The 25,749-nt window shown below is 40.4% G+C and overlaps 3 protein-coding genes across 9 annotated transcripts; 2 read left to right on the top strand and 1 right to left on the bottom strand.

Annotated features, from left to right (window-relative positions):
- Nucleotides 1-1,050: 1,050 nt before the first annotated feature.
- spata1 (spermatogenesis associated 1) lies at nt 1,051-8,017 on the top strand. The gene is made up of 11 exons (XM_071530541.1): nt 1,051-1,110; nt 1,701-1,807; nt 2,722-2,839; nt 3,053-3,106; nt 3,785-4,178; nt 5,201-5,385; nt 5,870-5,981; nt 6,064-6,195; nt 6,788-6,963; nt 7,154-7,252; nt 7,868-8,017. The coding sequence occupies exons 1-11, from the start codon at nt 1,051-1,053 to the stop codon at nt 8,015-8,017; spliced, it is 1,587 nt and encodes a 528-aa protein (XP_071386642.1).
- A 435-nt stretch (nt 8,018-8,452) lies between these two features.
- On the bottom strand, nt 8,453-13,339 carry ctbs (chitobiase, di-N-acetyl-). 2 transcript variants are annotated; one of them, XM_071530548.1, is made up of 7 exons: nt 13,195-13,339; nt 12,037-12,175; nt 11,505-11,713; nt 10,627-10,798; nt 10,392-10,489; nt 9,903-10,064; nt 8,453-9,026 (listed from the first exon to the last, which is right to left on the bottom strand). In XM_071530548.1, the coding sequence occupies exons 1-7, from the start codon at nt 13,303-13,305 to the stop codon at nt 8,838-8,840; spliced, it is 1,080 nt and encodes a 359-aa protein (XP_071386649.1). In that variant the 5' UTR covers nt 13,306-13,339; the 3' UTR covers nt 8,453-8,837. The 2 variants fall into 2 exon arrangements, with proteins under 2 accessions (XP_071386649.1, XP_071386650.1); XM_071530549.1 differs by lacking the exon at nt 13,195-13,339 and adding an exon at nt 12,769-12,892.
- Nucleotides 13,340-16,225: 2,886 nt separating this feature from the next.
- LOC139653635 (vitellogenin-2-like) lies at nt 16,226-25,672 on the top strand. 6 transcript variants are annotated; one of them, XM_071530537.1, is made up of 34 exons: nt 16,226-16,265; nt 16,700-16,720; nt 16,982-17,133; nt 17,319-17,570; nt 17,661-17,822; nt 17,921-18,069; nt 18,189-18,339; nt 18,438-18,595; nt 18,691-18,856; nt 18,946-19,071; nt 19,180-19,398; nt 19,505-19,722; nt 19,813-19,910; nt 19,996-20,120; nt 20,318-20,419; nt 20,538-20,657; nt 20,761-20,947; nt 21,037-21,130; nt 21,278-21,463; nt 21,550-21,679; nt 21,788-22,004; nt 22,097-22,513; nt 22,696-22,739; nt 22,837-22,905; nt 22,999-23,205; nt 23,314-23,456; nt 23,557-23,695; nt 23,820-23,949; nt 24,029-24,212; nt 24,374-24,468; nt 24,571-24,665; nt 24,788-24,953; nt 25,297-25,458; nt 25,566-25,672. In XM_071530537.1, the coding sequence occupies exons 1-34, from the start codon at nt 16,226-16,228 to the stop codon at nt 25,670-25,672; spliced, it is 5,031 nt and encodes a 1,676-aa protein (XP_071386638.1). The 6 variants fall into 6 exon arrangements, with proteins under 6 accessions (XP_071386638.1, XP_071386636.1, XP_071386640.1 ...); XM_071530535.1 differs by having other exon boundaries at nt 21,550-21,691; nt 22,097-22,587; nt 22,698-22,739; XM_071530539.1 differs by having other exon boundaries at nt 21,550-21,703; nt 22,097-22,407; nt 22,698-22,739.
- Nucleotides 25,673-25,749: the final 77 nt, after the last annotated feature.

Here is a 25,749-nt window from a genome sequence, read left to right as displayed (position 1 = left end):
TGATGGTAAATTGGCTCCTGTATGGTTCAAGAAAAGGTTTAGAAACATCAAGTCGGAAAACCTATTAGAATTGACTTTTATTATGATCTGACTTTTAATTTCCCCCTCAAGTGTTTCAGGCAAATGACCGCCGAGGTCATTATAGCTGAGTAAAACTGAGACTCAAAGTGAACATGAAAAACTTTTTAGTAGGCCTAAAGTGGATTAAAATAAAATGGCGTGTAGGGCCTATAGTAAAACTATAATCGGTAAATTCCGAAATAATATAGCCTAAAAAGAATTCCTTCAGTTTAAGTCTTCCGGTCGAAACCAAATAATTAGGACAATAGTGCAGAACAGTAGAGAGATATAGACTAGGCCTGGTACATCCATACTTTACTATGAAACTCCTAAGACGATTCTCAAAATACTTGTAATATACTTGTTTTGGGTTTTTTTCACCTTCCAGAGTATTTATTTATTTATTTTTACAGACAAGGTGTCACCACTACAGAACCAAGATAAAGTGCATACATAAAAAACAAAAGAAACAAACAAAAACCAAAAAAAAAACCAATCAGACTATACCTTCCCCAGTTGTTGTTTTTTTTTTAAACTGGGCACGTAAATTGCGACTGAGGACACATTTTCCTCATTCGTGCGTCAAAATACAAAGCATAAACTAAAACTCCAAACTACAGAAAAATAGAAGCCACAGTAAAATTTCCGAACCACGTCTGAAAACCAACTGAAACACAAGTAAAAAAAAAAAAAAATCAAAATAAAAACTAAACTAAACACAAACTGCTAAACTGTCACAGCCTAACCCTGGTGACCAGAGCGTGGAGGAGCAGCGCGCGCACACACACACACACACACACACACACACACACACACACACACTTTAAGCACCAGAGCAACAGAGCTGGCACTCTCATAAAAGAAACTGCTCTGGCCGACTGTGTTTGAATACACAAAGATTGTTACTTAGCAGTCCACGCCTTCACGGCTTAACGCGAATAACAGAAGTAACGGGATGGCTGTTGTTCCTTACGCTGAAGTGGACTGAGAATGGATCTGTCCTGTGAATCCATGAGATATCCCGAGGAAAGGAGACCGACAAGTAGCAAGGTATGTTGACAGAGTTACTAAAAAAAAAAAAATCTTGTTTTATCATTTGGATATATCGTCTAATAGCTGTTTCAAGTTATTTTCAGTAGACTGGAATGTGCAGACGTGTTGAATTTTGCGTTTACCAGAAGTACAAACAGCCATGGATGGAAGTAAGGACTAATTCCCAGTTTGTCAAAAAATAAATAAGAATACTAATAACTTTATTTTTATAGCACCATTCAAACATAGAATGCAACTCAACGTGCTTTACATAGATTAAATGGACAAAATTAAAAATGCAAGCAAAAGCGAGGCAGAATTTGTCTAGTAAAATGACATCAAAAAAGAAAGAAAGAAAGAAAGAAAGATAAAAGTGTAATACTGCAGTAAAAGAACGAGCCTCTATATGATTTACTATATTCCAGCCTATAGGAATGACACTCTATGCCTATACGACTTTCGGAACATTGGAAAGAACCTCCGTGTTCTCTAAAGGGTCATATTTACAGGAATAAAGCAAAGGTTTCATTATTAACAAAAATGTATAATTAATTATAATAGCCTAGTTGAAAAATCCTGAGGCATCTTGTGTTGACTTTACTGTTCAGTTTGTGGAGCTGCACGTGCTGTATGTGCCAGATGACCAGTGGAATATAAAGCTCAATAAAGTCCCTGCTGAGGCCATAGAGAGCTTCGTATCTGCCGGCTTCATCAGGTGAGACTTTATACATTTTACTGGAGATGTCAAACTCAGAGGAGTGGAAGAAATTGTCAAAATATAACAGTAAAGAGTGTATTTAGAGGATGAGTGGGTGTTATATATACAGTATCTGCACTGAGTCACAGTGAAGTGATGTTACAAAGACAAAAACTTATGTTAACATGCACATCTCAGCATTGATTAGGCCTATAGGAAGTTTAAGTTAGCAGCTATATTGACTGATACAGGTTTTTAAAGGCCAATAAGATAGGCTACTGGTATCTTTGGATTGAAGCTGTTGATAGACGATATTTTGTGGTGATATTCAATATCCAATCTTTTAAAATTTGAATGCCAAAAATTATGAGTATTCAATGTTTCCCCCAGAATTGTATTACCAGGGTGGAAAAGCCTCTGAAACAACATTTAGACCATCATGGGACACTAAAACTCTCCATTATGTCCTTTAAGACCAGGCTTTTGAATCCTTCCAATAAAGATCCTTTAGGATTGGTTCCAAAACTTCATAGGAAGTCCAATAGGTTTTGGGTTTGTTTTTTTGTTTTTTTTCATGATCAACATTTTTTTTTAAATTATTTTCCACAAGAAGAAGTCTGCAGTACAAAACAATAGGATTCTTATAGGATTTTTATTGGAATCCCATAGGACTTTTTTTGCGGAAGAGGGAAAAACTCTATTGGAGCTCTTCCTTTATTCTCAGAACTCAAATACATTTTCCACATGTGACCCTAATCCTCTTCCATACTTTTTGACTAGGGTTTAAACCCAAACTATTAATACACATATTAACATATTTACCATTTACATATAAACACCTACCCATTATATATGTGTGTGTGCATGTGTGTGTGTTGATCTCACCTCTTTGAAAAGTGTCTCAGATCTGCTTTCCATCACTGTGGCGTCAGGGTCTATCCTGATATCACCCTAAAAACTCTGAGGAGCGAGCTCGGTCTTCTTCTTGGAACCGAGAGGAGCGTCGACAAATTCTCCTTCCTGAAATGTGTGGGGCGCAGCTTGGCTCTGGTGAGTGCAGCTGTTTTCTAGCTGGTTGTGTTTCACCGGGCAAAGAGTGAGAAACAATGCTGACAGTTTGATTCACAAGTTCATGACTCAAGTACGCTGTCATGGCTGTAAAGAAAGTGTATTTCTGTGTGAGAGAGCAAGCACACAGGAGCTAATCAAGTTGTTCTTGCCGTCATGCTTCTTACAACAGCCACGTTTTCTTTCATATTACAGGTCAAAAGCAAACAGGAGAGGGATCTGAAAGTGAAAACATTCGCTCCACCTTACGTATGTAAAATGCAGACTTTCCATTTTTGCATTTGTGTGTCATATTAGCCTGTTTCTACTCAGTTTACCTGGTTTTTAAGTTGTCAAATAGCTTGCCCAGCTTCTTAAACTGATATGAATCTTTGATATCAATTCATACATCACATAAAGAAGAAGCAGAGTAAGTTGCTTGAAATATTTTTTTTTTTCCCAGAGCGCAAACCAAAAATTAATACTGTTCTAAAAAATATATTTTCTCTTATTTTGGTGGGTTTTTTCCTTATGGGGATCACAAAGTAGAGTGATCGCACATTTTTGGTATTCAAAAATGTCTATAATGTGTCCCACCAGAGTCGCTGTTTCCTGAATTTCCCCAAGAGGATCAATAAAGTGCCATCTTATGTTTTTTTTATCTTATCTAAAATCCAAAGCCACTGTTTTATCCGCATAGTTATAGGAGGTGGATTATACATGGTGTTGTTGTTGCTGTTACATAATTTAGTGTTTATGAAACTGTCATCTCTACTTGTGCTACTACTTTTCAGTTTTGTATTTTTTATACCGTTTACATACACCTCCCCCCCCCACCACCCCACATTTTGTTATGAATTTAAATAATTCACGGTAATTCAGGTGTTGATACTAAATGCCTTCTCAGAGTTTATCCACTTTTCATGCATCCCTGTTGTCTCTGGGCAGGCCGTGCAGCCGGAGCTCTACCTGCTGCCCATGGTGGAGAGCGACAGCAGCGTTTGCTCCCAGTCTCTCAGCCCGGACACCCGCAGCAGCTCCCCAGACCACTACTACCCCCCTAAGACCTGCAGCCTGCCAACAGGGACAAAGGAGCCTGTTAAATTCCCCCTCATCCCCCAGTGTTCCCAGCAGCCGCCTCCCACCCATAGCCCGGACGAGGAAGAGGAGGAGGAGGAGGAAGAGGAGGAAGAGGAGGAGGAGAGCTGCAGCTCTACAGAGGCAGAGGGAGAGAATGAGGAGGAGCCGCTGCTCTTCTCCCACAAGCCTGACTGGGCGGAGGAGCAGCCTCGCCCCAGGAGGCCCCAGAACCAGAGGCCCCAGACTGCCTCACAGACTAAAGGTATAAAATCAGCTTTTTACCTTAAAGCAGGAAGTCATGCCATTGATGAATTTAATTGAGAATGCAGGGTAAATTCCTGGAGTTGGAGTTGGAATGTGAATGTCACCCAGCTCTAAGGAAACATAAATGGAATTGAATTGGAATGACAGGAAACAGACTGAATTCCACTAAAAGAGGTTTTATGTAAGTTTATGTAAATACTGTAACCCTGTGGATACAGAATCTGGTCTGTTGATTGTATGGGTCCCCATGTTGGACGTATATATGATGTACTGTAGTGTCTTGTAAGCCCATGTGGGCTGGGCACCTAACTGGTGCATGACACTAAATTAAAATCAATCAAAAAAACATTAAATTCCATGAAATTCCACTTCGAAGAGAGGTTGTCTTGACTTGCTAAACATTATAAATCATATATTATGAATCAGATAAAAGACAGTTAAATCAACTACATTCAATCATAATGTATGTATAACAATTACGTTATGCAGCAGGTACCTTTAACATTTTATGATATTCAGTATAGATAATATATAACATTATGTGTAAATTCAAAAAGTCAAAGTATCTTATTAAAGGGCAATATACACACAAATTCAAACTTTCTCAGCAGTTGGTCTCATAGTATTTCATGTGTAAAAACAAAAAAGAGGTGAGGCTGACATTGATTGATTTTAGTGGAGACTCACTTTGGACTTAAATTTCTATTCGTCAATTGCAATTATTTATTTTTAAAGGGTTTCATTTTGAACTGCTGTACATCAATTTTGGAAAATAAATTGTTGCCTGATATACATTGCTTATTACTTTTTGCTTGGCACTTAATACACATTACAACCTCTAAAATGTTACCATTTGTTAGTAAAGCTATTAAGAAAGCTAATAACTTAATGTTGCATCACGTCAATCATGTTGTAAACTCTTATTGACAACAGATGTCAAATGCTTTAAATAGTAGATATCTCATTTTGCAATTCAACTCTTCTGTTGCTACACATCTACAACTTGACAACTGTCTAAAGTTGATCCAGCTCAGGTGAAGGAGTTGCCAGCGAAAGGGGAAACCACTGGCAAGAAGAAACAGAGCTGCAGGCAAAACAGAGCGGCCAGAGATTCAGGAGTAGCGGAGTCACTGGAAGACGGAGATTCAGGCTTCTCTCTCACCCAAGACAGGTACTGCGCAGCTAATGCACACCAGGTTGAAACGGTTACGATTACTGTGTTTTCCCCAGTCAAAATACTACTACCGCTGCTACTTATACTACTAATAGTGTGTCTACTTGCAGGCTCAGGAAATCAAAATATACGCAGGCACTGAAGTCCATCAGGAATAAACCCCAAAATGCGGTATGTCATTACATATGCGTCATTACTATTCTTGGTTTGACAAAACCATTGAAAAGTCTCTCAATCAAATCTGCTTCTACCTTTTCTCTCAAGTGTAAAATTCCAAGAAAGGTTGTTATGGAAACCCCAAGAAGTTTTATACAGGGGCTTTTTAAAAAAGCAGGAAGTGAGCAAGCTCCTGTAAACTGTTTGGTTTTGCAACTACTCCAAATTCCTCTGCCAGCAGGTGGGTTAGCTGAGTGTGTGAGGTCTTTGTGGGGAACAAAGAGCTGGAATCCAGACCAATCCATGAAAATCAACTGAGGTGAAGGCTCTCATGTTGTTCTGTTTATTGCTATTTCAAGGAGCGTCCGGTTGTGCCGTCTCCGCCCGTTCGGTATCCCTCTCCATCCCCGGCCCCTGACTTGGCCCTGGCCATCCACAAAACTGCTGCCTCTCCAGTATTTCAGACAAACAGTAAGCTGGCACCTTGGTCACATCTTCAGCATTAACACTGATCACTCTCCTTTAACGCAGCTGACATGTTTGTCTCTTTAAGGAGATGAACTGATCGTGATCGAGGAAATCAAGCTGGTGAGGGAGGAGAGAAAGCGGCTCGAGTGGACGAGGCAAGAGCTGCTGAGGAAGGGGAAAGACTTGTTGGCTCAAAACAGGCACCGAAGGAACCAAGGTGGGTGCAACATGCTGTACACTAAAGAGCAAAAGGGCTTCAAGGAACCTGTAGAGGGTTTTCGGTTTGCAACCATCTGGGAACCCTTTAAGTTTCCTGGAAGAACCCCTACATAAAGGGTGCCCTGTAGTACCTCCACAAACCTCTAGATGTCGCTGTTGTTGTGAAAATCCAATTGGTGATTTTCATTTCACTTCAATTGAAGGTCTTTTATAGGCTGACAATATTCTATCTTCCTTGGCTTTATAAAACCATTTCAAACCCCAGTGGGTAGAAACATGCGTGGTGGTCAAGCTAAAAACACAACTGTTTCTCTGAGCTCCTGAAAAGTTGTTATTTTATAGGTTTTCACCTGACAGCAGCAATATGGGGTTCTTCAAGGAACCTTGTAGGGATAATTTTTCTAGCGCAGAACCTATGCTTGTTAGCTTCTTTTGGATCTTAGAGGAACCCCCTCGATGTTGCAGTTGTATTTGTATTTGTCCAAAATAAACCAGTATTAGTCTCAAGTCTAAACAGAAAAAAAGGTTGAAATTGACACACGGAACTATATTCTGTTGTGGCTCTTTTCTCCCCCCCCTTCACCTTGAAGCACGTGACAGTTGGAAAAAGAAATATTTTGAGACCAAGAAGGCCACAGCGCCATTGGAAGACACCCTGAGAAACTTACGACAGGAACTGGAGACATTTTACAATAAGCTGTTGCACCAGCTGCAGGCCAGGGATGGCAGAGGCAAACTGAGGCGGCAGGGGAGATCGTCCATGAAGGTGTGTTAAAGTATTGCTTGATTCTATAGTCTGTCCCCTGTAATTGTCATACAGTACATGTTCAAATGTAAAAGTTTTTGTTGAATAGCTGCTTCAAATGTCCTAGGTCATTTTCAGTGACCATGGGATTCCTGTTAATAACCCTGATTTGAGTCCAGTGGCAATGAAAGACCATAATAATTTATTTCAGAATGAGCTCATCATCCAGATCATGACAGAGAGCCATGAGATTGACAACCTGAAGAGGAAGGTGGAAGACGCCAAGATGAAACTTGTCACAGAGATAAAGGTAACTGATTTTCTGTAATATGCATCAGAATTTTTTACAACCTCTGCACAGGTAAATGTCATAAAATAGTGGGGGAAAATAAAATTTGCACCGTAACACACATTTGTGTTCCTTTTCAACACGTGACACATCTTGATTGACATCCGTTGCATTGAAAAGTAAACGCCATCAAAATGTGTTCTTCATGTGGACAGCAGTCCTCAGCCAATGAACGTTAAGGAGTAAATCAGCACTAAATCACATTTTTGAGCTGTAAACAAGGTTATATGGCTTCTATATAGTGAATAGCATTAATCCTGTAGGGCTACTTAATTTCAACAGTTTTCAAATTAATTCCTGCATCCATGTCCAGGCGAAAAAAATCGTTGCCCTGCTCTGTATGGGCTGAAACTGTCACCTGTGTTGCACTTCTGGCCACACCTCAATCAATGATATCTAGGCAGGTATTGATGCCTTTGTCAGTGTCACATGCTTTGCCCTTGCTTGAAAAGTAGCACAGATGTGTCATCCCACACTAGACACAGGATTAAAATGATTGTGAGTTTCCTTGTAACTAAGAAAAAGGAAGCGTATCGTATTCACATGCCCGTTATTTTCTCATGAACGGCCCTGTAGCTGAGGAAACAGGCTGCCACGGAGCTGAGGGCCCTGAAGGCTGAGCTGGCCCAGAAGAGGAGCCAGTCCTCTCACCCTGGACCCAAGGCCTCACTAGGCTTTGGAAATACCACATGGGACAGACTGCAAGCTCAGAGCACCGCCATCTAATTCAATACACTCAGTTGTGAACAAGGCTGCGGTCTAGCCTTACTCCACTGAGACTAATGGGTTTGGTGGTGCACCAAATGTTTCAGGTATTCAAAAATGACTGAAATGTCTATAAACTGAAAGCCACTGTTTTGTTCCCATAGTCATAGGGGGTGGATTTTATGCAGCTGTCATTTCTTTGTTTTACTATTTTGTACCTTATGAGTTTTGTAATTTTATGCTATTTTTTCTTTCCCCCACATTTTGTAATTTTTCACTTGATAATGCTGTTTGTTGTGGTCTGATTTGTTAGCTTTGTTTATAAAGTTTGTCTATCTTTTTTTAAAAATCTTTTTCAGGTGTTGATAATAAACATTCTCTAAGTTACTGTCAATTAATGAAAGCAAACACCTGTACACCTGTGCTTAAGTAAAAGTCGGAATGTTTAATTGGTGATGTAAGTTTATTGATTCTGACAGATTTATCAGAAAGTGTGTTTATTTATTAAGAATATCAGTGCACAGATCTGGAGCAAGATTGAACATTTGTTGGTAAATCAAAAATACTGTTTGTGTACATAACATTGATCAGAATGACTGACTCTTTCCAGAAGCACATTCGTTTCGCTTAGCACAGTGGAATGTCTGAGACATAACAACTGCAATCAAAGACAACAGCAATAAAAGCCACAATAAACTCCAAAGTGCAAGTATGCATCCCTGAACTCAGAGGGAGAAGTCACACCACAGGCCCTCCTACCGTTACAAAAGGTTATATTGACTCAGCAACAAAATGGTAGTGGGTTCAGGGGTAGCGTAAATTTCTCCGGCAGCTACCCCAGCTAGCATCCTAGAAGCGCATTCCACATCATTGCGGTCTGCTGCTGGGCAACCGGTTCATCGCTGTAGTCCAAGATGTTTCCATTCCACATGCCGATGCCCCTCAACCCCTTAGACTTCACCAAGCCCGCCTTGGCACAAATACTGTCTGGATCATCATACCACACCTGATGAATATGTCCTTTCTGGTCCTGGGGAGGAAATTACAGATCATAGACAACAAAATAATTGACAATAGCGCCCTCTGGTGGTGTAAGGAGGCTTGAAAGATGTCAGACAGCCCCTGGGAGTTCAGCAGGAAATGTTTTATTGCTTTCTGGAAGGGGCAATTTGTTTTGTTTGGGAAGCGACACTGTTGTAGCTCGGGTGGACGCCGGCACTCCAGATAAACAGCCCTTACCAGAAATGGCCGCCTGTTTTGTTGAGTTGTAATTTATTAGGAACAGGGAGAGGTGAAGACAATCAAGCTCCAACTTGGCAGGGAAGACAAATAATCCATGAATGGGGTGCTTGCATCTCTAACCAAGGGAACAGCTAGCCCCACCATAGCTGTGTACTTCTTAGTTTTAATGGTAATAGTTTTAATGTGGGTGGGTTATAGAGCCACTATGCTATCTACTCACCCTCATGCCAGTTGAAACACAGGTGAAGTTTGTCCATATAACACACAGGGAGGTTGCCAGCACAACTTCATAGCAGCCTTCTCCAAAACAACTGAAGTCAATGGGGACCAGTTCTTTAGAGTTCCATAACAAAAACAGCCAAACAATCACACTGTGATTAGAAAGACCTATACACCATTATTTGTTGCAAATCAATCAGCTGTAGTTAAGATTTGCACTAGATTATGGTAATAAATATACTGTAGGTCTTTTTGGAACTCTGAAGAACAGGTCCCCACTGACTTCAGTTGTTTTGGAGAAGGCCGCTATGGAGTTGTGCTGGCAACCTCCCTGTGTGTTATATGGACAAACTTCACCTGTGTTTCAACTGGCATGAGGGTGAGGAGATGATGACAGAATTTTCATTTTTGGGTGAACTATTCCTTTAAGATAAGGCTTATGTACCTTGTAGTTGAAGTAGGGAGCTTGCTGCTGCGTGTCCCACAGCCTGCCGGACATTGAGCCGTTGACCTGCTTCATGATCCAGTTGTATGGTTTCTGTTTACCAGCTGCATCGCTGCAAGGGGCTCCACGGAAAGGGACTTTGGCTATAGAACAAACACCCTCCTGGCAACAGTAGAATAAGTTTAATAAATAACAGTAAATCTGAGTAATAACAGTAGTTCCTGGAGTGCCAAAATATCTGTTTGTCTCTAGAATGATTGTGAATTGTAGAGAAAGGCTAGGTAAAGAAATAAGAGCCAGGGAGAAAAGGTAAAAAAGTTTTATGGAGCGTGAAGCAGTAAAAAAGACTGGGGAGAGCGTGACTGCTTTTACTGATTTAGGCGGACTTACTGTAATGGGTACTGTGAATAGTGTGTTACTGCAATCTGTCATTTTTTTATTAATTTTTTTTTCTTTTATCTCTATGTAACTGTTACATGATTGTCTTACCCCAGACAGGTTGAGGCATGGGTAATCATAGCCATACCATGGTACTCCCATCACCAGCTTCCTTGGATCTACCTTCAGATCCAAATATTGGGAATACGCTAGAAAGAAAGACAACAGACCAATATGGTTTTATCAAATTAATTGCAAACATTTGACACAATGGTCATTAGTAGTTTTGCATTAAATTAATAAGTTGATGTGTTTTGGCTTCAGCAAACACAATTGGACAACAAACCATTCAGTGTTTGAGGGACTGGGGCATTCGCCATCGCAATACAATCCCCCATGATCTGACTCTGCTCGTCGTATGACATCACAAACAGCAGGTCGCACGACTCGGCAATGGCCACATAGTTATAGCAGCGCTTGTCGATACACTTTGGTGACCAGGCAACATCAAATGAGACCTAAGGATCAGGATAAGGTAAATATCAATGCAATGAATCTTTCGAAATGTACCACTGAGACCAAATATACAGGCAGGTTAAGGGGCCTTACAGCAATTCATTCATTAATTCATTGTGTTTACCTGCTTACTCCTATTTAGGGTCATAGGGGCTGGAGCCTATCCCAGTATATATTGGGTGAAAGGCAGGGAAACACCACAGCCCATCACAGGGTGAACATGGTTATACACACAATCACCCCCATTAACACTTATGGGCAATTCAGTCTCCAATTCACATGACTTACATGTCTTTGGAAATTGGGAAGAAACCCATTAGGGCTGGGCGATATGGTTGAAATCAATATCACGATAATGATAAGAAGTTTTTTCTATAATGATATACATGACGATATGGCTCACGTATGCAAGATCACATGTTAAATAATCAAACTAATATTCATCCCACTGAACCGAATGGTAATGTTAGGGTGTGATGTCAAACAAAACTGAAATTTTCAAATAATATTCCCCCCATACCTCTTTTTGTCAGAGTTTTTAAATAAAATTTGCTTGTAATCATCAATTTAGACAACATAATTGTGTGTTGCGATATCCCAAAATCACTGTATCATCACGATATGATTCAGCTGAGAGACGATACTACTAAGGTTAGGTTTCAAACTACATATTCTTATCGGACAGAGTTATAAAAACATTGCCTTCACCTGGGACCCGGGGATCTCCCTGTGGAAGACCTCAGTGGTCTCTTTGACCAGCGCTGTCAGTGCATGGTACTGCGGCGAGCCCTCTTCCACCGCTTGCTCAACGTCTATGTTGATTCCATCCATGAACTGACTCTTGGCCAAGTTGACCTTCTCTGTTATCCATGCTGTCCTGTTGTCTTGGTCCACAATATAGGAGAGGGGAACGTCACCTTGTCTCAGCAACAGACAGAGAGAGAGAGAGATGAATATGATGGCGAGAACAATGCAAATACATGAACTGAAAGTGGGAACAGGAAGTAAAAGAAAAATCTTTGGGTTTCTGCTCTAATGATAGTCACTGAAACAATAGGCATTCATGCCAATAAATATGAATTAATGATGTACTGTATATTTGGTGCAGTGGAAAAAGGGGAAGGTGTCATCTCACATATTGCTGGAAAACAACTACTGGTCATAACAAGAACAATGACTTTACTTGGCCAAATCACTTTATATCTGGCTGGGTTTATGGGTAGAAAGCAACTTCCCCTACCTTTGAGGACTACCCGTGCCCCTTTGGAATGGGCGTAACACATGAGTTCAGCATCATATTTTCCAAACGTTGCCACCGTCGTCACCATGCTCCAGTTGTAGGACTTCCATGTCTTTCCGCCCACATCAAACACAAACACCTGAAAACAGACTCACTACTATCAGGAGCGAACGCATACAAACATGACTGTATGATTAAGTATTTATTTATTTATTATGTGATATGCTATTCATAGCATTCTAATGATGTCACATGCATTTCCCACCAATATGATACCTTACCATATACACAGCTCATTGGCTGTGGCTGTCATTTGATTATAATCCCCTGTTAATTTATTACAATCACCTGTTATTTTCCTATGAAGATGGCAGTGTGGTAATGTAACAGAATACCATAAATTAGCTGAATACATTAACTTCCAACTGCTTTTCATTTGCAGTTCTTAAACCAACGGGGACATAGAAATGTACATGGAGTGTAATTGAATACTGATTTCTAATTGGCCAATGACCGACCGCCATTTCACATCTAATCATATCCCTCCGCAGTCAAGCAGTACGTCGGTTTTGTTCAGTTCTAATCATGTAAAGTAACTTTGTGCACTTTCCGCCATAAAGACGCTAACATTTGGTTACTGCTGAGCTGACACACACTCCGCTAAGTTAGTGTTTAAAACATGGAAGATTTTCCAATATCAGCCTACTTTTGATTTATTCAGAGAGCACTAACCTTTTGATTGCTGGTTAGAGGCTGAACGACAACCTAACCTGTTTCCGTTGCTATGGTTGCAGCTATTGACGTTTCTCTGCCTGGTCGTAGGGCTGCTGTACCTTTTTTTTTTTGGTGGAAGCTTGTTAGTTACTTAAGCTTGTAATAAAATCACTTTATTCACTATTTCGTGTCAAATGTTTAACTTATTTGGCAAGTAATCGTCTGATAAGCGGTTGGTGTCTTCATTCACGAGGCTTATTTTGTGATAACGACCAGCTTGCTGTACATTAACTATCCCTTACTATCCATTAGCAGCTCTAAATGATATATCAACTTATCAAACTGGTCGCTGCGAGCGGGCGGAGCTTCGGCCATTGGACTATATCCTCTTTGCTCCGCTTCACCCTGGCTAACAAAAGTATTGGAGTCGACGGGACAAGCTACCTCAAAGTCCCTTTCCTCACGGATCTGGTGACAGAGGTCCTGGCTTTCACACGGACAGACGTGTCCCTGGGAGGCCAGGCATATCGCCGAGAGAACCAGCACAAACAACATGTCGGGAGCAGGGAGAAGTTCAAACAGGCTTCATTTATCTGGCAATGGGGAAGTCTGCGCTATGTCAACAAATCACGTTACTCTCATCGCGTGTTTTTTGTATGGGGTGTGAAACGGGACAAATTTCATCCGCACATACAGGAAGCAAACTCCTGTTAACTAAAAGTGAAAGTAAATGTATCACGATATACGACATTTTGTTAAGCTGAAATGCAGTAAATAACAAAAGTAGTATAGGAGATATATAGGAGCAAATTATTGTTACTTCTTCTAACAGTATACTATGAATAATAAGGATATTTTCCAGTAGTGGTGCCAGGATCCCAAGCTTGGGTGGTCCTGAGAAATGCATGGGCCATTTTTCCTAATTGTTCTACTGATTTAAAAAGGTTTTTTAACATGATCAACATTAGGGAATGCGCAGTCGCTGACAGCCATTTTAGCAAACTGTCTCTAGACCTATTTTGATAACGTTAGCTTGTTGTGGCCACTGGCAGTGATCAAGATTCAGAATTTCCTAAAATCTTATTGCCTAATGGTCAGCTGCTGTCCTTTCTTTCAAAAATCATTTTAAGTTCAAGTGCAGCTCAGATATCCAAAATATATTTAAGTATCAAAAGTATTTCCCTTTGAACCTTTATACTACACCTAAAAGCCTAGAGACCATGGCCTCTAGCAGGTTAAAACGACTAATGAAACAGGGCTCTGGTAATTTCACTGATTAGTTCCTCCTCTCTGACTGAAAGTGTGCTAATGATGCAGGATGACTGTCCATCCCTGCCTTAAAGGGAAGGAGGGAGAGTGTGTCTCATTAACTTCCAGTCCCACCCCAGCCGGGATTCAAACTGACAACTGCACCAAACTTTCCAACAAGCTACGGTCCTATAATACAGACAAAAGTGGAAAAAAAAAAATCCCCCAAAAATCTGAAGGCTGTCATTTCCCTAGACTAGTCAGAACAACAGACTATGTCCATTTTGCAACAGAAATTTATGATGATTGATAGCTCTATAAATCCCAGGGAAATCACACGCTTGATGACATGGTGTGTTGACTCTGGAATAATAAGAAATAAATAAATGGCATATACTTTTTGCTTCAAACAAATGCTTCCCCCGCATAGGATTTACACATGCTTGGATTAGCACAGTTATAATTTCTTTTAAGGTGTTAAAGGTTTTGAAAGGCAGCGCCAACCATTTGTCCTTTGTCCACCTAACCACTGCGTGATTTAAGAGATTTAAGAGTGACTACGAATATATAATAGATTCTGGAGGGATTTTTTTTTTTTAAAGTGTTTCTGATGAAATGTTTACAAAAAATGTTAAGATGATGATGATGATGATATCAGAATAAAAATGCCTCATATAAACGCCTCAATCAGAATAAACTGGCCCGATCCAAATCAAATTTCATTCTGTTTCATAATCCGGTCGATGGATAAAATTCATGCTCTTTATTAACCCCGGGGAGCTCGGGCTTGATGTAGGTGGCGCAGCCCGTTTTTGTATCAAGTCCTACGTCCGCCTCATTGGGACAGTTTTGGTTTACAGTGGTGAAAATTACAAATGGACATTGCAGGGGCAAAACAAAACGTCTTTTTCTGACACTTATGGAGTCGTATGTTTTGATAAAACTGTTGCTTCATCAGAAAGAACAGCAGTAAAGAAATAAGCGACGCAGGTCCATCTTTTAAAAACGTAAGCCCATGTTAGAGTGCTGGATTCGGTGTTTTGCGCATGTCAGAAACTTTTTATTCTGATTATATACTGTGGAGCATGTAAACGCACAACTTAATGCGATTGTTATATTTAGCGCTCATGTAAACACTTGTGACAATCTTCCTTCGGAATGATTTCAAAAATGTCTCATGTAATCGCAGCTAGTGAAATGCAAACAGACAGCAATGATGCCAATTTTGTGGCAACATCACCTTTGGAGAGTCAACAATTCATGGGGCAAGTTGACAGGATTTTGGACAAATTACAGGTCAGGACACAACGACATTTTACTCAGGCTGGAACACTGAGTGAATTGTCACTCACATATCTGCAATGGATAAATATATCAAATTCTATCTATTTTTCTAATTTTAATTACGTTAGTTTAATCCATTAGATGCTTCAAAGCTGGAACTATTTCAATCAACTGATGACTGTTATTTAAGTTAATGTTATAAGAAATACAATTTTAGATATTGCTGTGTAATGACTGCAAATTATAAATATAATATTTTGGTAACACTTTCTATGAAGCCTGTGTCTATAATACATTATAATCATACTTATAACACATTATAATGCCAGCATTATAAGTATAGTTATAATCATGCATAGACAGTTATAACATAACTGTAATGTTTTATAACATTACTCATAATCTGTTATAAAGCTTTTTCATTTAAGTGGTAATGAAAAAGCTTTATAACAGATTGTAAGTAATGTGTTTATAATGTTATAAAACATTATAACTGTCTATGCATGATTACAACTATACTTATAATGCATTATGATGGCATTATAATGTGTTATACAGAGACACTGGCTTCATAGAAAGTGTAATATTGTCGATTATGTTTTAATATAATGAAATTGTACAGTCTGATATTGGTAATTACAATGGCCACTGCAATTAATCCCAAAATGTATTATGCTAAAGGAAAAAAAACAAAAAGCACATTTTTGTACCTGGGACATTGAGCTCTTCATGACAGAAAAAACATGTCAGGTCAACCTAACATTTTGCATCTGTGACGTTCACTAGCTTTACTCTGTTTAATCTCTGCTGTTAGGGCAAGGTAACATCAATAACAATGGAAACCGAACACTTAGTTAATGATATATTTTGATAGATGTACAGTCAGCAAAAAATGGCTTTAAAAAGGAAACCTCTGGATGCAAATCCTCACCTCCCACCAGCCATGAAGGTGCTTCTGCTTGCTTTGACCGTAGCCCTTGCGGGTGAGTATGTGGATTTAAAGCTAAATTAACTTGCTATTTTATTGATTATGACTCATTTTGTTGTTTGTTGAGTCAGAAAATATCACTGCCATGTAGATGAGTACAGTGTAGCAATTCTCCACAGAGATTGGGTTTTATAAATCAAAAAACATAAGATTAAAAATAAAAGAAATCAAGATTTAGGAGAACTATTGTTGTACTTGCTGACAAAATGCTACATCACTGTATATATAAAACCAAACCTAGCACAGAAATAGACATCGATTTCTTCAATTTTGCAAATTTTCTTGTCAGTCATATACAGTTTTGGAAACAAAAAGGCCTATTTACCACTGGAGTTGAGTTTTCCTTTACAGCTCTATTGAAATTATCTTTTCACATATATTGTTTGGCCTTTCCGTACATCAAACTAACATTCCATTCCTATTTTGCAGCGGGTTACCAGGTCAACTTTGGTAAGTTTTTTTTAACATTACATTAAAAATGTGTAAGAATTCAACCCAGTTCAAAAACAGTTTTGCAATACAGCCTTGAAAAAGACTGGCGTGTAAATGTTGAATGTTTCTTGATGTCATGCATTTAACATTGCTTTTGTGTGTCCCAGTTTGGAAATGATCTTTGGAAATGATCTGAAAACTCAAAACAAATACTAAAAGATGATAAATCAATTCAATTCAATTATAATCATCAGTAATGAAAATCTGATATTATTCCAGCCCCTGAGTTTGCTACTGGTAAGACCTACGTGTACAAATATGAGGCATTTCTCATGGGCGGTCTGCCTGAGGAAGGTCTTGCAAGGGCTGGAGTCAAAGTCAGCAGCAAAGTTCTCATCAGTGCTGTGGCCCCAGACACCTTCATGCTGAAGGTAAAGACCATGAATAAGTCTCAAGACAATTCATTATTGATTAATGACAAGTATGAAACAGATCATTGTTTTTCCTTGTGGCTTATAAATAAGATACCTGATACAGAACAGCTCTGGCTAATCAGGTTCAGTATCTCTCTTCATAATGCACTTTTCACTGAAAACTATGTCACTTTTCCTTGTAGCTTGTGGGCCCTGAGCTCTTTGAGTACAGTGGCATCTGGCCCAAAGATCCTTTTGTCCCAGCCACCAAGCTCACTTCAGCCCTGGCTGCTCAACTCTTGACACCCATCAAGTTTGAGTATGCCAACGGTGTCGTCCGTAAGCTTTTTGCACCAGCTGGCGTCTCTGCAACTGTGTTGAACGTCTACAGGGGAATCCTGAACATGCTTCAGCTTAACATCAAGAAGACACAGAATGTCTATGAGTTGCAAGAGGTTTGGATAATATTTCTTTTGTATAGTTTCCACCCACAAAAGACCACAGTATTTGAGGTCACAAATTCTCTGTTAATTTCTGTTAACTAGCCTGGAGCTCAGGGTGTGTGCAAGACCCACTACGTCATCAGTGAAGACACCAAGGCTGATCGCATCCTTGTGACCAAGACCAAGGACCTGAACCACTGCCAGGAGAGAATCATTAAGGACATCGGTTTGGCTTACACAGAGAGATGTGTTGAGTGCGAGGCTGTAAGTGCAAATTTCTTTCAAACTCTACCTAGACTCTAATGTACAGCATACTCCTAGAAACTGCTGGTGTGATAATATTGTGTGTCCTGTCTAAGCAGAAAGGAAAGACCCTGAAGGGAGCTGCTGCCTATAACTACGTCATGAAGCCAGCAGCCACAGGCGCTCTGATCTTGGAAGCAACTGCCACAGAACTCATTCAGTTCTCACCTTTCAACATAATGAATGGTGCTGCACAGATGGAGGCTAAGTATGTGGTTAAATTTAAAAAAAAAAAAAAAAAAAAGTGTAATAAGAAGTGATACAGACACTATTCACAGCAAAAAATGTGTCTGTGCAGATTTAAGTAGTTCTTACACATATTCACAGGCAAATCCTGACCTTCCTTGAAATTGAGAAGACCCCAGTGGAGCCTATCAGGGCTGAATATATTATCCGTGGATCTCTGCAGTATGAGTTTGCCACTGAGCTTCTCCAGACACCCATCCAGCTTATGAGGATCAGCAACGCAGAGGCTCAGGTACTGTGGAAGACAAAAACGATTTGCTCTTCAAATTCTCATTGAATTCATCCTCTGGTAACACATTGTAACATTGTAAGCATTGTATTTCTTGACAGATTGTTGAGATTCTGAACCACCTGGTGACCTTCAATGTGGCCAAGGTCCACGAAGACGCACCTCTGAAATTTATTGAACTCATCCAGTTACTGCGTGTGGCCAGATTTGAGAGTATTGAGGCCCTCTGGTCTCAGCTCAAAGCTAGACCTGATTACAGGTAATGACAGCTTTTATCCAAAAAAGAGTACAAGTACAAGTACAAATATGGATGGCCATGGAGAATTACTTAGGATGACATTTTTTCTTTTTCAGACACTGGATTCTGAATGCTGTCCCTGCCATTGGAACTCATGTTGCTTTGAGATTCATCAAGGAGAAGTTTATTGCTGATGACCTCACTATTGCTGAAGCCGCTCAAGCTCTGATTGCATCTGTGCACATGGTGACAGCTGACCTGGAGGCCATCAAGCTTGTTGAGGCAAGTCAATCCCTTAAGTGATCATGTGTATCTACTCTGATTTGAGAATTGGGAAACATAAACAGTCCATTCTTTTCACAACCCCTCAGGGCCTGGCTTTCAACCACAAGATTCAAGAAAACCCAGTTCTACGTGAGATTGTCATGCTGGGCTATGGTACTATGGTTGCCAAATACTGTGCTGAGAATCCAGTTTGTCCAGCTGAGTTTGTGAGGGTAAAGTTCTTAAAGTGTTTTCTTTTGCCATAACTAAAATTCTGTTATAATATCAGTGACATGAATGAAAAATGAAAATGGTAACCTTTTTTTCTGTACCTCCCACAGCCCATCCATGAACTTCTTGTTGAGGCTGTTGCCAAGGGTAAAACTGAGGATCTCGTCATTCTTCTCAAAGTTCTCGGTAATGCCGGCCATCCTTCTAGTCTTAAGCCAATCATGAAGCTTCTGCCTGGATTTGGCAGTGCTGCTGCCGCTCTGCCAATGAGAGTTCAGATTGATGCCGTTCTGGCCCTGAGGAATATTGCAAAGGAGGAGCCCAGGATGGTAAGACTAAAATTGGTCATACCATTCCATTACTGACAGTTTATATACTCTTGACATATTTCGGTAATGTGCAGTTTTGTTTATAACATTCATCTTTGTGAATTAGATCCAGGAAGTTGCTGTTCAGCTATTCATGGACAAGGCTCTCCACGCAGAGCTCCGCATGGTTGCTGCTATTGTGTTGTTTGAGACTAAGCTCCCCATGGGTCTGGTGACTACACTTGCCGACGCAGTTATGAATGAAGCAAATCTGCAGGTTGCTAGCTTTGTCTACTCTTACATGAAGGCCATGACCAAGAACACCGCCCCTGACTTTGCTGCAGTGTAAGAGCCTGAATAATGATCCTTTTTTTTATATCCTCCTTTTTTTGTTGAATGTCGAGAATCTCATAGATATTAATGTTCTACTTTCAGTGCTACAGCCTGTAATGTTGCTGTGAAGATCCTAAGCCCCAAATTTGAGAGACTGAGCTACCACTTCAGCAAGGCTCTCTATCTTGACGCCTACCACAGTAAGAGAATAGCAATTTAATATTTTGCCATCAGAGATGTCATGCTAAAACCTGGGCTTTGATGGTTCTCTTGTTCTTTCACCAGACCCCTGGATGATGGGTGCTGCTGCCAGTGCTTTCTACATTAATGATGCCGCAACTGTTTTGCCAAGAGCTGTTGTGGCCAAAGCTCGCACCTATCTGGCTGGAGCTTACGCTGATGTTCTGGAGGTAAGTGAATGACGTGTTTTGATGTTTTTTGCCAGTTAACGAACCAAATGAAAGGCTAATCAATAAGAATATAGCCTACTACTAGCTATTTTGTAAGCAAAGGTCTTAAGATGGCTCTAAGTTTTATTTGGTAAGTCTAGGTATATATAATAGTTGAAGAATTGGCTATCCACACAAGTGCCATTTCTCTTTTTCAGGTGGGAGTAAGAACTGAGGGAATCCAGGAGGCTCTTCTGAAAATCCCTAAGGCTCCCGAGGATGCTGACAGGATCACCAAGATGAAGCACATTATGAAGGCTGTAAGTTTAAGGGATTCTTCCAGTATGAAAATTCTTCCTTTAAAAGAAATACTATTTAATGAAAGTACATCTGTACAGAAACTAGACTGTTTAATTTACTACTTCCTTCCTTCCACAGCTTTCTGAGTGGAGGACTCATCCCTCAAGCCTGCCCCTGGCCTCTGTGTATGTCAAGTTCTTCGGACAGGAAATTGCATTTGCCAGCATTGACAAAGCCATTGTTGATCAGGTTATTGAGGTACTGTATCTTGTACAGTTACATAAACTTATTTAAATGAAGTAATAACTATATTGTGAACTGAAAATCTGATGTCATTCAAGCAATATTTGTTTTCTTACAGCTTGCCACTGGACCTGGAGTTCATACTTATGGAAGGAAGGCTTTGGATGCTCTCCTGTCTGGTGTATCATTCCATTATGCTAAACCTATGCTGGTTGCTGAGGTACGTCGCATCTTCCCCACTGCTGTTGGTCTGCCTATGGAGCTCAGTTTCTATACTGCTGCTGTGGCTGCTGCATCTGTTGAATGTAAGTTCCACTGTTGCAACTCAACTAATGTAGGCTACAGATGTGGATTTTTAGTACTTAATACTGAGAATATCCTTTTTATTTCATAGTCCAAGCCACTGTGACACCACCTCTTCCTGAGAACTTCCATGCAGCCCACCTTCTTAAAACTGATATCGAGCTGAAGGCTGCACTTACTCCAAGGTAAACAACTTATAGCTTACTTTTACAAAATGGAAACCAATTAAACTTTTCATCATCACTTCATCAGAATGTTAACCGGTGTCAAATACTTTCAATTGCATGGAAAAATTGGTGTTCCCCTATATGTTCATTTTCTTTTCCTTTCAGTGTTTCCATGTACACCTATGCAGTTATGGGAGTGAATACTGCTTTGATCCAGGCTGCCCTGATGTCAAGAGCAAGAGTCCACACAATTGTCCCTGCAAAGATGGAAGCAAGACTTGACATGATTAAGGGCAACTTCAAGATTCAGGCTTTGCCTGTCCAGGGCGTTGATAAGATTGCATCTGCACTGTATGTACCTTTCCTTTTCATGAAGCAACTTGTATGAAGCACTATTTATTTTCTCCTAAAACCAAAATTTTTTCTTACTGCAACAGTGTTGAGACTCTTGCTATTGCAAGAAATGTGGAAGATCTTGCAGCCGCGAAAATAACACCAATGATTCCAGCTGAAGTTGCGACACAGCTGTCAAGGGAGATCTTCACTTCTAAGATCACTTCTAAGATTGCATCTTCTCTGGCTGGTAGCATGGTGAGTTTGATTCCTGACCACCCTTTCCAACACAAAATTTTACATGTTCCAAAAAATGTACTGACTTCTGTTCTGTTTTTAAAGTCAAGGTCATCTGAAATCATTCCTGTTGATCTGCCCACCAAAATTACCCACAAGATGAAAATCCCCAAGGCCTTTGAGAAGAAAATGTGTGCTGCACTTGAAACCTTTGGAATCAAGGCTTGCACTGAGATTGAATCTCAGAATGCTGCCTTCATCAGAGACTGTCCACTCTACGCCATGATTGGAAAACATGCAGTCTTTGTTGAGGTTGCTCCAGGCAAGTAAAATTGATGACTTCACTGACATCAAATAAGGAATTTTGTAAGGAGTCATGGAAAAGTAATGTTTTGCTCTTTTTTTTGGGTGTAGCTGCTGGACCAGTCATTGAGAAGATTGAGATTGAGATTCAGGTTGGAGATAAGGCTGCAGAAAAGATAATCAAAGTGATCAACATTAGCGATGAGGAGGAAACTACCGAGGAAAAGAATGTCCTGTTGAAACTCAGGAAAATCCTGGTTCCTGGTCTGAAGAACGGCACCAGATCTTCCTCCAGCTCCAGCAGTTCTCGTTCTGTCAGCTCTCGTTCCAGCAGTTCCAGCTCTAAGCTCCGTTCACGCTCCTCTTCTTCCGTATCATCCAAGTCCTCTTCCAGCTCTTCCTCTCGCCGCAAGAGCAAGATGGCCGATGTTGATGTTCCACTCAGCAAGAGATCTAAGAGAGTTAGCAGCAGCTCCAGCAGCGCCTCTAGCAGTCAATCAAGCATTCGTTCCAGCAGCTCCTCCAGCATCCGCTCCCGCAGCTCTTCATCTCTCCGCTCTTCCAGCTCTAGCTCCTCCAGCTCCAGCTCTCGCATCTCAAGGGTGAGGCACAACTTCAAAGTCATCCCTTCATGTGCAGAAAAACAGCAGTATCATGTGAAATAGGTTCAGGAGTTGAGTTACTTATCATTCTTACTTTTCTACTGCAGCAGGAGATTTATGACATGAAGTTTACCAAGAACCACATCCACCAGGTGATTATCCGATTGCTGTTTAAATAACAGAGACAGTCACATCATGTACTCTATTTGATCAGGCAAAAAAAAAATGATGCAACTTTTTCGTTTGTAGCACGCGGTCTCCACAGCCAGAGCCAACAGCAGGAGCAGCGCCTCCAGCTTTGAGGCCATCTACAATAAGGTGAGGCATCAGACCAAGCCAAGAGAAGACACATGTATTCAAAGGGAAAATTTGAAATTGTCATTAACATCACCCCCTGGTTTGCATCTTCAGGCCAAGTACCTTGCTAATGCTGTCACTCCTGCTGTGACGATCCTCATCCGTGCTGTGAGAGCCGACCACAAGGTTCAGGGATACCAGATTGCCGCTTACTTGGACAAAGCTACTTCCAGGGTGCAGATTATCTTCGCCAACCTTGCCGAGAATGACCACTGGAGAATCTGTGCTGATGGTGTGATGCTAAGCTACCACAAGCTTATGGTAAAACTTGTAATTTCACCTTTAATATCAATTGAGTTGATAATAACAATAGTTGTAATGATTTGTGTTTTGAGTTAAGTTATGACTCAGAAAAAAAACTGCTTTTAGGCCAAGATTGCCTGGGGTATTGAGTGCAAACAGTATGAGACTGAGATCACAGCTGAAACTGGTCTTGCGAGTCAAGATCCTGCATTCCGCCTGAAGCTGACCTGGGACAAGCTTCCACATAGCATGAAGCGCTATGCAAAGGAGTAAAGTCACAGAATAATATAATTTTCAAACATTGTGTACCATCTATTATAATTTTGTTTTAATTTTTAAAGCCTAATCTACAAATTCATGTCTGTCTAGGATCTCTGAATACATTTCACGTGTTGCTGCTGCAGCTGGAGTAAGCTTGGCAAAGGTCAAGAACATTCGCAATCAGATCAAACTGACTGTGGCCGTCGCCTCTGAGAGAACCCTGAATGTTGTGCTGAAGACACCAAAGGTACGGTTTTATTGCTCAGTCCTTTTCATAGAGACCTACAAAGAAAATGTCTGTATTCCATTTTGTCATTCAGGGTGTAAATATATTTTTCTGACTCATAACTCTTTCAATTTTAATATTATAGAGGACCATGTACAAACTGGGTGTGGGACTTCCTATTTATCTGCCCATTGGAGAAACTGCTGCTGAGCTGGAAGCCTATCAGGACAATCTGGCTGACAAGATCTCCTATGCAATTACCAAGGCTCATGCAGGTGGAAACATATAAAGGCAGCTGAATAGTTAGACTTATCAATGAATTGTTCACTTATTAATCTTTTCTTTCCACTCTAGCTGAGTGTACCATGGTGAGAGACGTGCTGACCACATTCAACAACAGGAGATACAAAAACGAGATGCCCCACTCTTGCTACCAGATTTTGGCTCAGGATTGCACCCCAGAACTCAAATTTATGGTTCTGCTGAAGAGGGACTTCACACAAGAACAGAACCTAATCAATGTGAAAATCGCAGACATGTAAGTATAACAAATATTTCAATCTAAATTACTGTATTTATCAAAAATGGTAAAATTCTAAAAGATCAAAAAGGAACTATCTTCTGTCCAAAATATTTCAGACTTCAAACTTTGGTTTATCTTTCACTCTTGAATGTTCCTCCCAATGTTTTTTCCAACAGTGACGTCGATCTGTACCCGAAGGACAATGATGTTATGGTGAAGGTTAATGGACTGGAAATCCCCATCAGTAACCTGCCATACCAGCATCCTACAGGTCTTCTATTTTATTAATTCAAATTGAACTGTCATGCTGAAATTATTCCGCTTGTTAGTAGTTAAGCCTACTTCACATATTTTGTACTTGAACTGATTATAGGCAAAATTCAGATCAGACAGAGAGGTGAGGGCATCGCTCTCCACGCTCCAAGCCATGGTCTTCAGGAGGTCTACTTTGATCTGAACACATGGAAGGTGATAAAAAATCTTAGCATCTTATGGGACTCTCTTTTTCTAACCTTATATTAATCTAAGTACTAGTAATGGCAAGATTAAAACAGTGTGATAAACCCTAAACTATTATTTTTGTTCTTCAGGTTAAAGTTGTGGACTGGATGAAGGGACAGACCTGTGGACTCTGTGGAAAGGCTGATGGGGAAGTCAGACAGGAGTACCGCACCCCCAACGGACGCCTGACCAAGAACGCAGTCAGCTATTCTCATTCCTGGGTTCTCCCTTCTAAGAGTTGCCGTGACAGCTCTGGTAAAACTCAACTGTTTCACCTTGCCTCTGAGAACATCGTTCACACTAAGAATGGCAAAACAAAGCGAATATAGCACAGTTAATTTGATACCCTAAATGATAACAAATCCACACCAAACAAGTATTAGTTTCCAGATTCATTCATTCATTCATTCATTCAGAGTGGGACTGATATTCCGGCATGTTCAGTTTTCATAAGTTTACTCACCAAGCGCTGAACATCTGAGCATTTAAAAACAGACATAAATGTATGGTTCTTCCACACAAGGATTCAATGAATGTTGATGCTCGGTTTTGGGTTGTTGGCTGCAGAAAACAGATATACATACCTTTACTTTTCCAGAATGCTACATGAAGCTTGAATCTGTGAAGCTGGAGAAGCAGATGATCGTCCAAGGCGAGGAGTCCAAATGCTACTCTGTTGAGCCTGTGCTGCGCTGCCTGCCTGGCTGCCTCCCTCTGAGGACTACTACTGCTACTGTCGGCTTCCACTGCATCCCTGCTGGTAAGTCTACAACAAACCACAGCTGGTTCATCAAATAGACGTATACCATATCTTTGAATAAAAAAATTCTACAGTGTCTAATTGCTTTGCTCTCTTCACTGTTGCAGATTCTAGCCTCAGTCGCCCTGCTGCTCTGATCTATGAGAAGAGTGTGGACCTGAGGGAAACAGCAGAAGCCCACCTGGCCTGTCGCTGCACTGCTCAGTGTGCTTAATCTCATCACCTTCAGTTACATTCTGTTGTGATATTTCCTATTTCAGACCAATGTTGCCAATTAGTTTGTTTGAATTA

This window comes from Centroberyx affinis, unplaced genomic scaffold (genome assembly GCF_046629955.1).
Source record: "Centroberyx affinis isolate AG114_WGS23_722 - 3 ecotype Tasmania unplaced genomic scaffold, CSIRO-AGI_Caff_v1 ptg001936l_1, whole genome shotgun sequence".
NCBI lineage: Eukaryota > Metazoa > Chordata > Actinopteri > Beryciformes > Berycidae > Centroberyx > Centroberyx affinis.
Note: the sequence above shows the minus strand (reverse complement) of the source record. Positions and strands in the feature narration are given on the sequence as shown.

Bases quoted from the DNA above. Each gene is read 5' to 3' on its own strand.
- spata1 (XM_071530541.1), top strand. From the start codon at position 1,051: ATGGATCTGTCCTGTGAATCCATGAGATATCCCGAGGAAAGGAGACCG. The intron at 1,808-2,721 runs GTGAGACTTTAT...CTGTGGCGTCAG, and splicing joins GTATCTGCCGGCTTCATCAG to GGTCTATCCTGATATCACCC. The intron at 5,386-5,869 runs GTTACGATTACT...TGCTATTTCAAG, and splicing joins ATGCACACCAGGTTGAAACG to GAGCGTCCGGTTGTGCCGTC.
- LOC139653635 (XM_071530534.1), top strand. From the start codon at position 16,226: ATGAAGGTGCTTCTGCTTGCTTTGACCGTAGCCCTTGCGG. The intron at 18,596-18,690 runs GTAATGACAGCT...TTTCTTTTTCAG, and splicing joins AAAGCTAGACCTGATTACAG to ACACTGGATTCTGAATGCTG. The intron at 19,911-19,995 runs GTAAGAGAATAG...TTCTTTCACCAG, and splicing joins CTATCTTGACGCCTACCACA to ACCCCTGGATGATGGGTGCT.
- ctbs (XM_071530548.1), bottom strand. From the start codon at position 13,305: ATGTTGTTTGTGCTGGTTCTCTCGGCGATATGCCTGGCCTCCCAGGGA. The intron at 12,176-13,194 runs GTAGCTTGTCCC...GTCTGTTTTCAG, and splicing joins GTGAGGAAAGGGACTTTGAG to GTGTTTGTGTTTGATGTGGG. The intron at 9,027-9,902 runs GTACATAAGCCT...TTTCCTCCCCAG, and splicing joins CTCCCTACTTCAACTACAAG to GACCAGAAAGGACATATTCA.